Source organism: Cupressus sempervirens, chromosome 1 (assembly GCF_028749045.1).
Source record: "Cupressus sempervirens isolate cs-2001-9-10 chromosome 1, ASM2874904v1, whole genome shotgun sequence".
Classification (NCBI taxonomy): Eukaryota; Viridiplantae; Streptophyta; class Pinopsida; order Cupressales; family Cupressaceae; genus Cupressus; species Cupressus sempervirens.
This window is the reverse complement of record NC_143118.1, coordinates 470,665,869-470,678,220: the sequence shown is the minus strand read 5'-3', so window position 1 is coordinate 470,678,220 and position 12,352 is coordinate 470,665,869. Positions and strand designations below refer to the sequence as shown.

The following is a 12,352-nucleotide window of genomic DNA, read 5'->3' as shown; positions in this document are numbered from 1 at the left end:
TTAGAATGACAATCCAACTCCAATATGTGTGTCTTCATCATTAATTAAAAAGCCTAACTCCCATAAACAGAAATCCCTCATAAACAGAAATCCCTCGTAAACATTACAAATTCAAAAGCGTTCAAAAGCACAACCAGAAAATGCTCATCTTATCATTTTTTAAAAATCAAGGTTTAGAAAACAGATTAAAAACAAATCAAAACAAAATTATCTGTATCGCAAGTTCAAATTTTAAAACGCTAAATCTTAAAGCGGGAGCCACAAATAGATAATAAAAATGTCATTAAAATTTTGTACAGAAATTCGAGGCCGACAGTCATAACCAAGAACACGAAGCTGTAAGAGCGAGCTGCCACATTTCTCAATTCTGCCGGCCTCAGTGTCGATCCATCCATAGTATTTCAATCAGATGCAGTCGGAACTTAAATAGAGAGACAATGTACAGAGATCCACCCCCATAGAGCTAATGTACAGAGAGCCCATGCTAGCGCGAATGCCATAGCAGATGTAAATGTAAATGTTAAGTAGCCCATGCTAATACGTATGCCATATCATCCCATAGAGCTAATGTAAATGTACGGAGATCCCTGCATGCCCATAGCCATTGTTATGTAGCCCAATTTCATCAAAAACCTATGACACAACCATCCTATTATAGCCTCAATTTCAAGGGATTATTGGCCGGGACAACAATAAAAGCAGGAGAGTTCCCTAGATTTAATGGAATTTCAGAGTCAAAGATGTTGTTAACAAATAGCTGTGATGGCAACTGACCTTCAAAACCATCGAATCCGATGTCTAAGAATTTCAATGAAGGCGATGAGAGGACTACAGTAGGAATCTGATGTTGCTGATATCCAGCTCAAACAGCAATTTGAGGTTTTCGAAGCTCTTAGGAAGAGTGCCACAGAACTTAATGGTATTGATATGAAAAAGGGCAAGATCTGTGATCAATCTCGACACTGCACTCAAATTGGAAGGCATGAAATGGCCCTAGTGGTCTTTGCACATTTCTAATGTGAAGAGCTTGAGCACCATCGTGGGTGCATCCATTTCTTTACGTCATCTCAAAGCCACAGGCCTGTCATGTCTTTCCCTCACTCATTCAGATAAAATTATTACTGAACCAGACTGCCACCTTCCACCACTCAGGCTATGGCACCAACAATCTTATCATTTATTCCAGGTCTCCAAACTATACAAAAGCTCTCACATTTATCATTCGTTCCATGTCTACAAATCTTATCATTTATTCCAGGTCTCCAAACTATACAAAAGCTCTCACATTTATCATTCGTTCCATGTCTACAAAGGATCTCACATTTATCATCAATTCCCTGTTGATGTCTACGAAAGCACTCTATTTTCCTTCTCTATCAAACGAGAAAGATAAGCATTGGTAAATCTTAGAAACTGGATAATCATTTGGGAAAACTATAATCTAGATCATGGAAATGAACTCAAGGTCACAAAATTCATCCACAAGACCATACAAAAACACCAGCAGAGTAGCAGAGGAAATCTCAGGATTCATGAAAGTGTACAGATTCTCAGCTCTGGTAGCAGAGGTCTCTACCTCTCATGGCTGCCATGGCTATAATAGACTTCATTGTAGCCCAATATCATGAACACAAGCGTATTAGCAATTTAGCAACCCATCTAGAGAATGAACAGAATTTTGAAGCTAATTCAGGTAAATTGAGAAGACCTTATAAAATGTTTGGAGATTGAACCAGAGGCAATCCTTTCAAAGAATCCCCAAATGCTGATGAGCGACACAAACACAGAAATGTCTGCATAGTCATGGCCAGAATGAAATTCCAAGTAAGAGGCTGCATTAACCCTTGTAGTCAGATGGCCATTGTAATTGTTGATACAATTGATTGCTTAGCTTGTACTATAGAAATTGCTTAGCCCCCAAGAACACAAACCTGTAACAATGAGCCCCCACACAAGTCTTCCAATTCATCAACTCTGTCGGACTCAGTGTCAATTCATCCATAGTATTTCAATCAGATGCCCACCCACATAGAGCTAATGTACAGATATCCCATGCCAGAGCAAATGCCCATAGAGATCCCTGCATGCCCACCACCATTGTTATGTAGCCCAATATCATCAACACCTGTGGCGCTGTCTCGATTTCAGGGGATTATTGGAATTTCAGAAGCAGGAGAGTTCCCCAGGTTTGATGGAATTTTTCCCCAGATTTCATGGAATTTCAGAATTAAACTGCTGTTGTTAGCAAAGATGGCATCCATGTCCTTGTCAAATAGCTGTGATGGCAGCTGACCTTCAAAACCACTGAATGTTGTGTCCAAGAATTTCAATGAAGGCAATGAGAGGACTACAGTAGGAAATGGCCCACCAAATCAGTTGTTGCTGGTATCCAACTCAATCAGCAGAGTGCCACAGAACTTAATGGAATTGATATGAAACAGGGCAAGATCTGTGACCAATCTCGACAGTGTATTCAATTTGGAAAGCATGAAATGATACTAGTGGTCTCTGCACATTTCTAACATGAAGAGCTTGAACACCATTTCTTAATGTCATCTCAAAGCCACAGTCCTATCATGCCTTTCCCTCACTCATTTTGATAACACTATTACTGAACTGGACTGCCACCTTGCACCACTCAGGCCACGGCACCAATTTATCATTCATTCCAGGTCTCCAAACTAAATAAAAGCTCTCACATTTATCATTCATTCTATGTCAAAAAAGGCCCTCTCTTTTCCTTCTGTATCAAAGGAGAAATATAATTTATGCATTGGTCAATCTTAGAAACTGGATAATCATTTGGGAGAACTATAATCTAGATCATGGAAATAAACTCAAAGGCCACAAAATTCATCCACAAGACCATACAAGAACACCAGCAGAGTAGCAGAGTCCCAGCATTCCTGAAAGTCTACAGATTCTGGGCTTTGGTAGCAGAGGTCTCTGCCTTTCTTGGGTGCCTAGGCTATAATAGACTCCATGGTAGCCCAATATCATGAAAACTAGGGTTTTAGCAATTTAGCAACCCAATGAACAGAATTTAAGCTAATTGAGGAGACCTTATACAATGTTTGGAGATTGAACCAAAGGCAATCCTTCCAAAGAATCCCCAAATGCTGATGAGCGACACAAATACAGAAACGTCCTCGTATTCATGGTCATTCCTGTGCCCACACCGCATAGAAATGTCAAGAAGAGCAAACAAAAGTCAAATTTCTGCAGTGCCTCAAACATTGCACGATCTTCACCAATTTGTGGCTTCCGTACAACCAGATATACTTTGTTGTAGCTTTTCAACATTTGATTTGCAGGATCTTTGGACTTGATGTTTGGTGATATTAGCGTTGTAGAATTATCCTTATTAATATCAAAATAGAATCAACCTCAATTGTCCTAGGACCAGCATAAGCGTGTTGATAAGCAGACAAGGCAACCTGAACTCATTTAATGATTTTACTCAGCCTTCCCGGTATCCCATCTGCAACCTATATTCATACTCTTCTTCCCGTGTAAAACAATCATTGCACCACTCCCCACTGTAACTACGCCTTTTGAAATCTCTTCTATTTGATCCATCAGTCTCAAAAACTGCAAATTCAAAATATTTTAATTGAGTCTCATCTGCACATCTTCTCTAAGCACATAAGAACAACTAATTGATGGCATCTTGAAAAGGTTTAAACAAAAATGTATGATAGTTAATCAAACAGGAGTAGAGAAATGTAATGTTTTCCGCTCCTGTTATAACTTCATACTTTAAGTACCTTCACTTAATCTGCAAGTTCTCGCACCAGTGAATATCTCGTCAGGGTCAATATATTGTTGAGCGATGATATGTGGGATCAAATACGCCTTCCTGTAACCAGAAAAGAGTGTTAGAAAGCTGTGAAAGTCTATAGGCTTGTTGAAGAAAAAGCATCCAAACAGAAACTTATTCTCATCTACCTCGCCCAAAGTGGTATGGGTTTGGCTGGTTTTCCATCATCATTATCCTCCACATTTGAACTCTTGTAAGGTGTTATTTCATAAGATTCAGGGTTGATGTTTGACGCCGAAGATAGATGTGAAATTGCATTGCTGCCCAACAATGACCCTTCTTCTATTCTATGGATATCTTTTGTGCAACTAGTTGACATACTCAAAACCTGTGATGCAGTAGTACAAACATAGCTGAAGCATCATTTGTACCACCATAAGGAGCCCTGTATAAACAGTCTCCGAGTATCTTGTAAACAAATCAATTTAATTTTTAAAATATTTGTTAATTGTTAACATTATATATAAAATTAGCTGACAGGTCCAATTGATTACTACGGGATCTGAATTGGTAATTTGTAATACTTTACCTTTTTGGCACATGCATTTTGGGCACGAAGTGTTGTTTGACTGTCCTGGTAGAATTCTCGCATGTATTTAGCATCCTTTGATACAAATTTGTTGGACTTAGCATTTTCCTCTATGTGTCGTCTGCGCTCAGCAGCATCCCTTTCTTTCTCTATACGGTGTTTTTTCTTTGCCTCCTCCTCCATCGCCTTCCTCATACGCTCACAGTCATCCTGTTTCAATATGTGCAATCTTTAGCTGATATCATCATAAGATTAAATCTAAGTTTGATTTAGGAAATAAGGTATGACTAATATTCACATACCAGAGCTCGGCGCCTCTGTTTTTTCGCTTCATTCTGAGCCCGAAGTTGTTCCTCAAGTTCCTTCTTCTGCTTCTGCGCATCTTCCAAACGCCTCCGCTTTTCCTCACGGTCTCTCTTACTCATCTCTGCCTTTTTCCTCTTAGCTGCTGCAACCTCTGCTGCATTTTTCTTCCGTACTTCCTCTTTCTGCTTTTTCTCTTCCAGTTTTCTGAAGCTTACTTGTTCTAGTTTAGCCTTGGCTTCTAAAGCTCTTCTCAACTTCAGATCAACACAAATCACAGAAGTGCCTTGCAGAGACTGAACATGATTTTTTATTGCCATGCCACTTGATATTGATTTATTGATGTCACTGTTGGCAATACTGGACTCTTTATCTTCTTTTGACTTCTCAACTAATTTATTTTTGAACTCACTGCGCCTGCCTAGCTCCTTCATCATTTTGCATTTTTGTTCCCTTCTCTTTTCAACTTTAGCAGCCTCCAAAGTCTTCACTTTGACATCTCTATTTCCTGCAAGAAATAAATTTAAATTTAAATATTTTAAGAGCACCAGGTCATAAATATAATGAGGCTCAAATTCAATTCATCTTATATATAAAAATAAAACAAGAATTCATCCATTATCTTGTCTGGCAATCAACTACAAAGCAATATGATTGGTTGGTGGCAAATCAGATGGTGCTATTGAAACCATGGAAGGAATCACAAAAGCTTTACGAATCATGAGGGAGAGTACATTGTGCACAAAATGTAGGCAGTGAGATTTCTCATGAACCAAAAACTGGTAGAAAGATATGTGCATTGAAAAAATAAACCAGAAGAAAATCAGGAAAACTCACTAAGAATTAGAGAATTCAATTAATTAAAGTACCTAATTCTCAAGTACCAAAGAATTCTTGCACCCACTTTAAGCTATAAAACTGAAGGACACAATGAAATGCACATATGGACAGAGATGCAGAGGCGGAAGTGCTAGAATCTAAAATGTATTCTTACCATAGAGAGTTCATTGGGAAGATAATCTGACCATAGAGAATTCATCAGAGATCACATGGTGGTAAGAATGAGTAGTGAAACATTTAGATAATAAGGTGTACAAAAGGCAGTTGCAAAATGTTTTAAATGGGCAAGGAAGCATTTAATTTACCTGTCATGATTGACTTTGCTGCGTGTCTCTGCTGAACTAATGGAATAACAGATTTCAAATTACACAATGTGTAGCTTGGTTTCTGACTGATCCTTGGCGAAATCTGGCTTGCAAAGCTGCTACCAGCTCTTACATTGTTTGTTTTTGAATCCTTCTTTCTAACTGATAAACTATATCTCTTTTGCATTTCATTTCTACTCTTCTTTACAAAAGCCTGCCCTCCAAGATTTGTAGACTTGAAATATATGGGGCTCATCAAGGCTTTCTTTGGGGTTTTGGAGGCAGAGCTTGTGCTGATTCTTTCACAGAACCTTCCACCTGGAGTACTTATGAGTGAATTATGTTTTAATGAGTCCGTCGTAATAGTCTTGGCACTTTTCTTAGTTAATGTGCCAAATCGTTTTACATTTGAATTTATTGCACAAGGATGATCCATATTCTCCTCGTCAGCCAGACTTTCCTCTTTACTAGGAAAACATCCAGTATGCTCTTGAGCTTGGTCTTCAAAGAAGTTGTTGTTTGTGTCCATGGAGTTTGAGAGATTTTTGTCAAATAATATTCCACCTGCAATGGTCAATGAATGTGAATAATCATTCTCTGAGTGGATATTTCCTCCCCCCATATTTGACGGAGTTTTCTGAGTGATTGCTAGAGTCTGAGGAAAGATGAGCCCATTTAGCATTTGATGGTGTGCATTTTCTACACTCTGTAGCTTCCATATCCATTCGTTGGCACTCTAGACTCTTTCCTGCTATTATCTCAGCCTTTACCATTTTGAATTCCTGTGACATTTCTAGATCCTTTCCTGCTATAATGTCAGCCTTTCCCATTTTAAATTCCTGTGACATTTCTATACCATGTAAGGGCCCTAATCTTGAGCTTGTAGACAGATTGTCATGACTACTTGAATCAACAACATTTCTTGTTGAGGAAAACCTGTGGTAAGCCTCTGTCAAGCCTTGGATTTTTATTGCAAATCCATCATTTGCAACTTCAAGCTGACAATCTGCTCCCAAACTAGGGCTTTTGTTTCCTGTGGCAAGGTGTGAAATATCCTCACCTGTAAAAACCTCATGAGACTGCAGCCCAAACTGATTGGAAACTTCTACAGATGTATTTGTAGAGACATCACACGAAATTTCTCTCTTTCTCATACCAGCTTCAACCTGACAGAAACTTGTAAGATCAGAATCAAAGACCCCAACCTTCCCTTGGAAAACCCCTGATTTAACATGAGAAAAAGAAGATTCATCATGTTTTTCAGCCCTTAGCTCCTCAACCTCGGCCTGCAACTCTTCTTTACCGCATGTTTGTGATGAAACTGCCTTAACAGGAGACGACTGGCATGTACCTCCTGCTTGTGATAAGGCCACAATGACAGGAGAAGGCAACACTGAGGCAGCCACATTCATGGGCTCCTCAACCTCAGCCTGCAACTTGCGCCTGACACGGGTAATCCTCGTGGCCTGAGGATGCTCTTTTGATTCCACTGTCTTTCTCTTACCAGTCTTCTTTTCACCGCCAAGAATTTGGCATTGCCTTGCCTTTGGCAGTGTAACTCTGCTTCTTCCAAGAAGAGGCAATGCTGCTAATGCTGGCACATCACTCTTCTTTTTATTCTCCTCAGCCCCTGCTCTCCTTCTCCCTCCGCCAATACTAGCACCCTTGTGGACGACTCCTCCTCCTTTCTTCTCGTCCCGTCTGGCCATGTGGCCATTGAGCGAATTGTGTCTAGCAGGTGTTCTTGTTCTCCCTCCAACCCTGCGCATATCACACCCTCTTTCTTCTTGTTTTCCAGGCACCTGTAAATTCTTTTCAACCCTAAGCCTCTTGGCAGCAAACTCATAACAGCAACCTGCAAAATCCGCCAAAGACCGCTTTGTGGATGCTTTGGAAAATCGTTGTCTCTTAGCAGCAACCTGATTAAAGGCAGGATCCGCCAAGGAAGAAGCTCGCTTTGCACGCAAATTAGCCTTAGCCCCATTCATTGCTCCTGAATTGACGACCAGCCAGGTGTGAGGATTAATTCCTTTGAGGAGACAAATGGAAATTAAGGCCTCCTTGTAGAGGCACTGGTGAGATTGATTCTTCAAATCCAATATCCTCCTTCGCAACGCACTCCCGGGCTCCATGTTTGTTTCAATTGAAAGAAAACTTGTGAAATCTCTCAAAAGGTGACTCAGTTTGAATTGAAAGAGAACTTGTGAACTTTCGCAAAAGGCGACTCAGTCTCAATTGAAAGAAAACTTGCGAAAGAAACATGACTGAGGCGTAAAATCGAGGTCAGATATAAAGGGCAGGACAAGGCAAAGGCTATGGATTCAGATATGTCCAGCCATGCTACGTGTAACTTTCACGTATGTCCAGCCATACGTTGTTTTTTAATTTCCGACATTTATTTCACATATATGTCCAGATCTACTGTTAATTGATCCTTGTGTCCAAGGACTCTCGTGGTGCATTACAAATTTACAATTATATGATTGAGAGTATACACGTTTCCACTTGTTGCAATTACTCTTTTATATTTGTGACAAAATTAGAATTTAATGCATTAAAGGTCACTATTAACTTTTTTCTTAGATATTTGACTCATGCCTAATATATTATAAATCATTCCTTCAACAAAATCAGCATTCTTAATCTTATCCAAAAAAAAATGGTCAAATCTAATATTTCCATAATTAAATCTTTTGTATTCAAAGGAAATGCTCTTATCACATATTATGTGATGAGAACATTGACTAGAGTGTATCTTGTAGTTGTGAAAAAATGAATTGCTTGAGAAGTAATATAAACTCTATTTGGTTTTAAAACCAACTTCATTTTAATAATTTATTAGATCATTAGTAATAACCTTTTTGTAGAACTTTTCTATATGACCCAACTTTCTACAATTGAGACCTTTGATTTTGTTCAAAAAGATGATAGAAATTTCCATTTACAAGACTTATATTTTTTCTATGTGTCATTATGGATGTGTACTATTTGTTTGTAATTATAACAATATCAAAAGAAATGAAAGTTAGTTTTACCTTTCCAAGATTGTTTGGATGATTCACCTTTTTGTTTTTCAGGGGTATATCAAACAATTTACTTCAATAAGAAAGTTGTTTTTGTAGATCAACAACATTTTATTCTGGCAAGCAACAATCATGTTCTTTCAAAAGAATTTTTTGTTAGTAACCTTAAGAATATGTTTTTTTTTTCTCTTTTATCTACAACTTTAGAATAAGAACCACTTCTATATCTCCTTAATTTTTACTCTTTTGACAAATCACATCTTTCTTTTCTCTTTTTTAAATTATTATAAGGGTTTCTTTTAGGTTTGGTTTAAAGGCAATTTTAGACTCATAAATTTTGGATAATCTAATTTCTTGGGGTATATATGAAGAAACAGTATCCATGAAAAGTGTTTATTCATTTCCTTCTAAAATGTTTGACAAATTATCTCAAACAAACTTAGCATCATCATAGTCTATAACCTTAACAAGTATATAAATAGTAAGCCCATAGAAAAAGGCATTTGTTGTATTTGCATAACTTTCATATATCTTGTTTCCATCAATAGTATAAGGAAATGGCATACTAGTATAACAAATATGTGTCCATGTCACACTTCATATCCTAAGGACTTTAAATGGTGTTTCATTCTTAATTTATTGATTGCATATCTATTGGCACAAAAAAATGATGTCCTAAAACCAAATAGACATTCTTGACCAATCATAGAGTGTACTCCCGAGCCAAGAAACCCTAAAAGAAAGAGTGCATCTCTAATACCAATTTTTGGAGTGAAATTTCATTTATTGGGGGAGGGTGACTCAATTATAGAACAAAGCAAATTTGCATTTAGTTTTCATTTTTTGAAAACTTGAAGTAATGTGTGATTAAAGTGGAATATATACTAGCATATGTAAGACACAAATAACAATACAAGTTTTTTTCCTAAGTAGAAACCCTCTAAGGAATTAAAAACACTTGACTTTCCTTACTAAATTATGTGAAATGTCATCAATATAATGGTTTACTAGTTGAACATATGTCTCGCTAACTATTCTATCTTATTGACAATCTTTTCAATGTCTTACTAGATTCTTCTAACTATACAAAATCTAATCTTTATACAAAGAGAATATTTAAACAAAGACAAGTAATGATAACTTAATAGAATACATTATTGTGTACACATGACACATTACTTAACAATGCATCATATAAAATTAGGGTAGTTGCATTTTTTGCCAAATACTTCTACTTTTTAAATCAATGTGGGTGAGTGCACCAAGTTGTTGTACAGAAAAGTGAACACCCAACCCAAAAAAAGAAGAAATCTCAATAACCCAATTGGGTTTTCAATAACCCGATAGGGTTATTCAAAAGTGAAATGTTAGCTAGATCGGGTTATTAAACTTATCTTATTTGATAACTTGATTGGGTTTTAAGAAGTATATTTTTTTCTTGTTGTCCACATTTGAGGGCATTTTTATACCCTCAAACAAAAACATCAGTGTGGAGTGTGAAGGAGAAGGTCAAACTTGATAGAGTTTGGGAGGAAAAGAGATTTTTTATTGCATTTTCATCCATGGTGCCCCGCAAACGAGGTAGGTCTTCATTCTTTTCGTCATTTATGTATTTTTCCACCAAATTTTGTAATGTGGTTTTGTAATTTATAAGTTTTGTAATTTCGTTTTCATAATTTATAATTATTTTTTAATTTTTTAAATATAGATGCATCAATGAATCCAAGAAAATGAGAGAGAGACGAAAGGCTGCCTCCTACACAATCAAACCCTCCACCCACTGTGACACAACCATAAAACTATCCACCCATTGTGACATATGCACAAAACCCTCTACCTGTAGTGACACAACCACAAAACCCTCTACTCAATGTTCTCATTCAACAACCACTACCTCCTATAAACCCTCCATGCATACAACTACATCATTTAACTACTACACAAGAGTACCTCATAAACTGCCTTACACTAAATAGTGCAAACATTACCCAAATGCTCAATAGGTTACAGTCATCTACACTTTCTCACCGCTCAACCCTAGCAAGTACACTTGAACAAATGACCCAAAATACGAATGAGATGTCTAGGGAGATTACCAAATGGGGTACATTGAGGGATAGGTGTCATGCATTTTATGTCAATGGGTTATCATATTAGCAACTGAAAGATAAAGATATAAAGGTACTATATGTTTTCTTTTCACTGATTCTATATCTGACAACTCTCTATTACACACAACCAATACTTTTCCTATTCATTGGTACACTCATTCTAGGATGAGATTGTGTTTTTGGGATAGGTGGTATATGGTATTTGACCTACCACCATGTAATAATTATGAGATGCCTCTATATGTTTTTAGAAAGCTATATTGTGTGCTCATCCTTAGCAAGAAGCCAAATTACTTTGACATATGTGAGTTCTAGGGTAGAGGGAGAGGCTCTACATAGGATAGACTTGTGGAACATAGGGTGGTACAAAAACATGAGAGGAGATGTACAACATGAAAAATTATGGCTCATGTTGTGATCCCATCAATTGTAAAGGAGTCTATTGATTTACAAACTCTTAATGTGACTGCATCATTGACAGATGTTAGCATTGAACATGACTTACAATTAGGTGGTATTCCTTCACCTATGGCTCCTCAACCATCATCAGATGCACCTTTAGGGTCATCACAGTATGCGACAACTCCATCATCATCACCTATGGCACCTCAGTCATCATAGCCTATGACAGCTCCATCAACATCACTTGCACCACCAATGTCATCTTTGCGTGTGCCACCTGCACCACCAATGTCATCTCCACTTATGTCACTTGCACCACTAGTGTCATCCTCTCTCGTGTCACTTGCATCGTCCTTACATGCATCATTAAAGTCTTCAGGGCATTTTTGTTTTAACTGTCAACGCATGTTTGATAGGATGGATATTGAGGCATCTTAGGATGAAGTGTCATCTCATCCATATGTACATTTTGGGAATACTTGTTATTCATGCAGGGGTGTGGATGTTACACTCACAGATGATTTGATGGCAATGGCCTTCAATGGATAGAAGACACAGGTTTGTTTGTTTGAGTTTTGACATGATATTATTTAATCAGTACCTAATTATCATAAAATAAAATAGAAATTATTTTATAAATCACTCTAGATTGGTGTGTGACCAATATGCAATGTAGGGTGCAGTAAGTGGTATGAGAACACGACAGAGTACTTGTTCTACTAGAGGTGCAAGGCTAGGAGAAAGAACACCCAAGGTAAAGGTTTTTTAAATATTGTTAAAATTACAATAATACATTCGCTTTAAAATATTGTTTCTTAATTGGTATGACACTAACAACACAAAGTTCCCTAAATTTTGTTTCTTAATTATTTTACAACAAACACCCAGTCTCTAAGAAGTCTTACAAGGAAGCCAATAGAATATCCATGTCCAAGTTAAGTTGAAGAGGACATCTCATCTAATTACATCATGTGAAGTTGCTAGTACGTTGAAACCTTTCCATCTCTTGCACTCATCAT

At 37.4% G+C, this 12,352-nt stretch overlaps 1 protein-coding gene across 1 annotated transcript; it reads right to left on the bottom strand.

Annotated features, from left to right (window-relative positions):
* Positions 1-265: 265 nt before the first annotated feature.
* On the bottom strand, positions 266-7,011 carry LOC149578333 (uncharacterized). The gene is made up of 6 exons (XM_089828292.1): positions 5,798-7,011; positions 4,652-5,160; positions 4,350-4,559; positions 3,949-4,148; positions 3,768-3,859; positions 266-3,591 (listed from the first exon to the last, which is right to left on the bottom strand). The coding sequence occupies exons 1-6, from the start codon at positions 6,477-6,479 to the stop codon at positions 3,461-3,463; spliced, it is 1,824 nt and encodes a 607-aa protein (XP_089684418.1). The 5' UTR covers positions 6,480-7,011; the 3' UTR covers positions 266-3,460.
* Between the last annotated feature and the right edge of the window lie 5,341 nt (positions 7,012-12,352).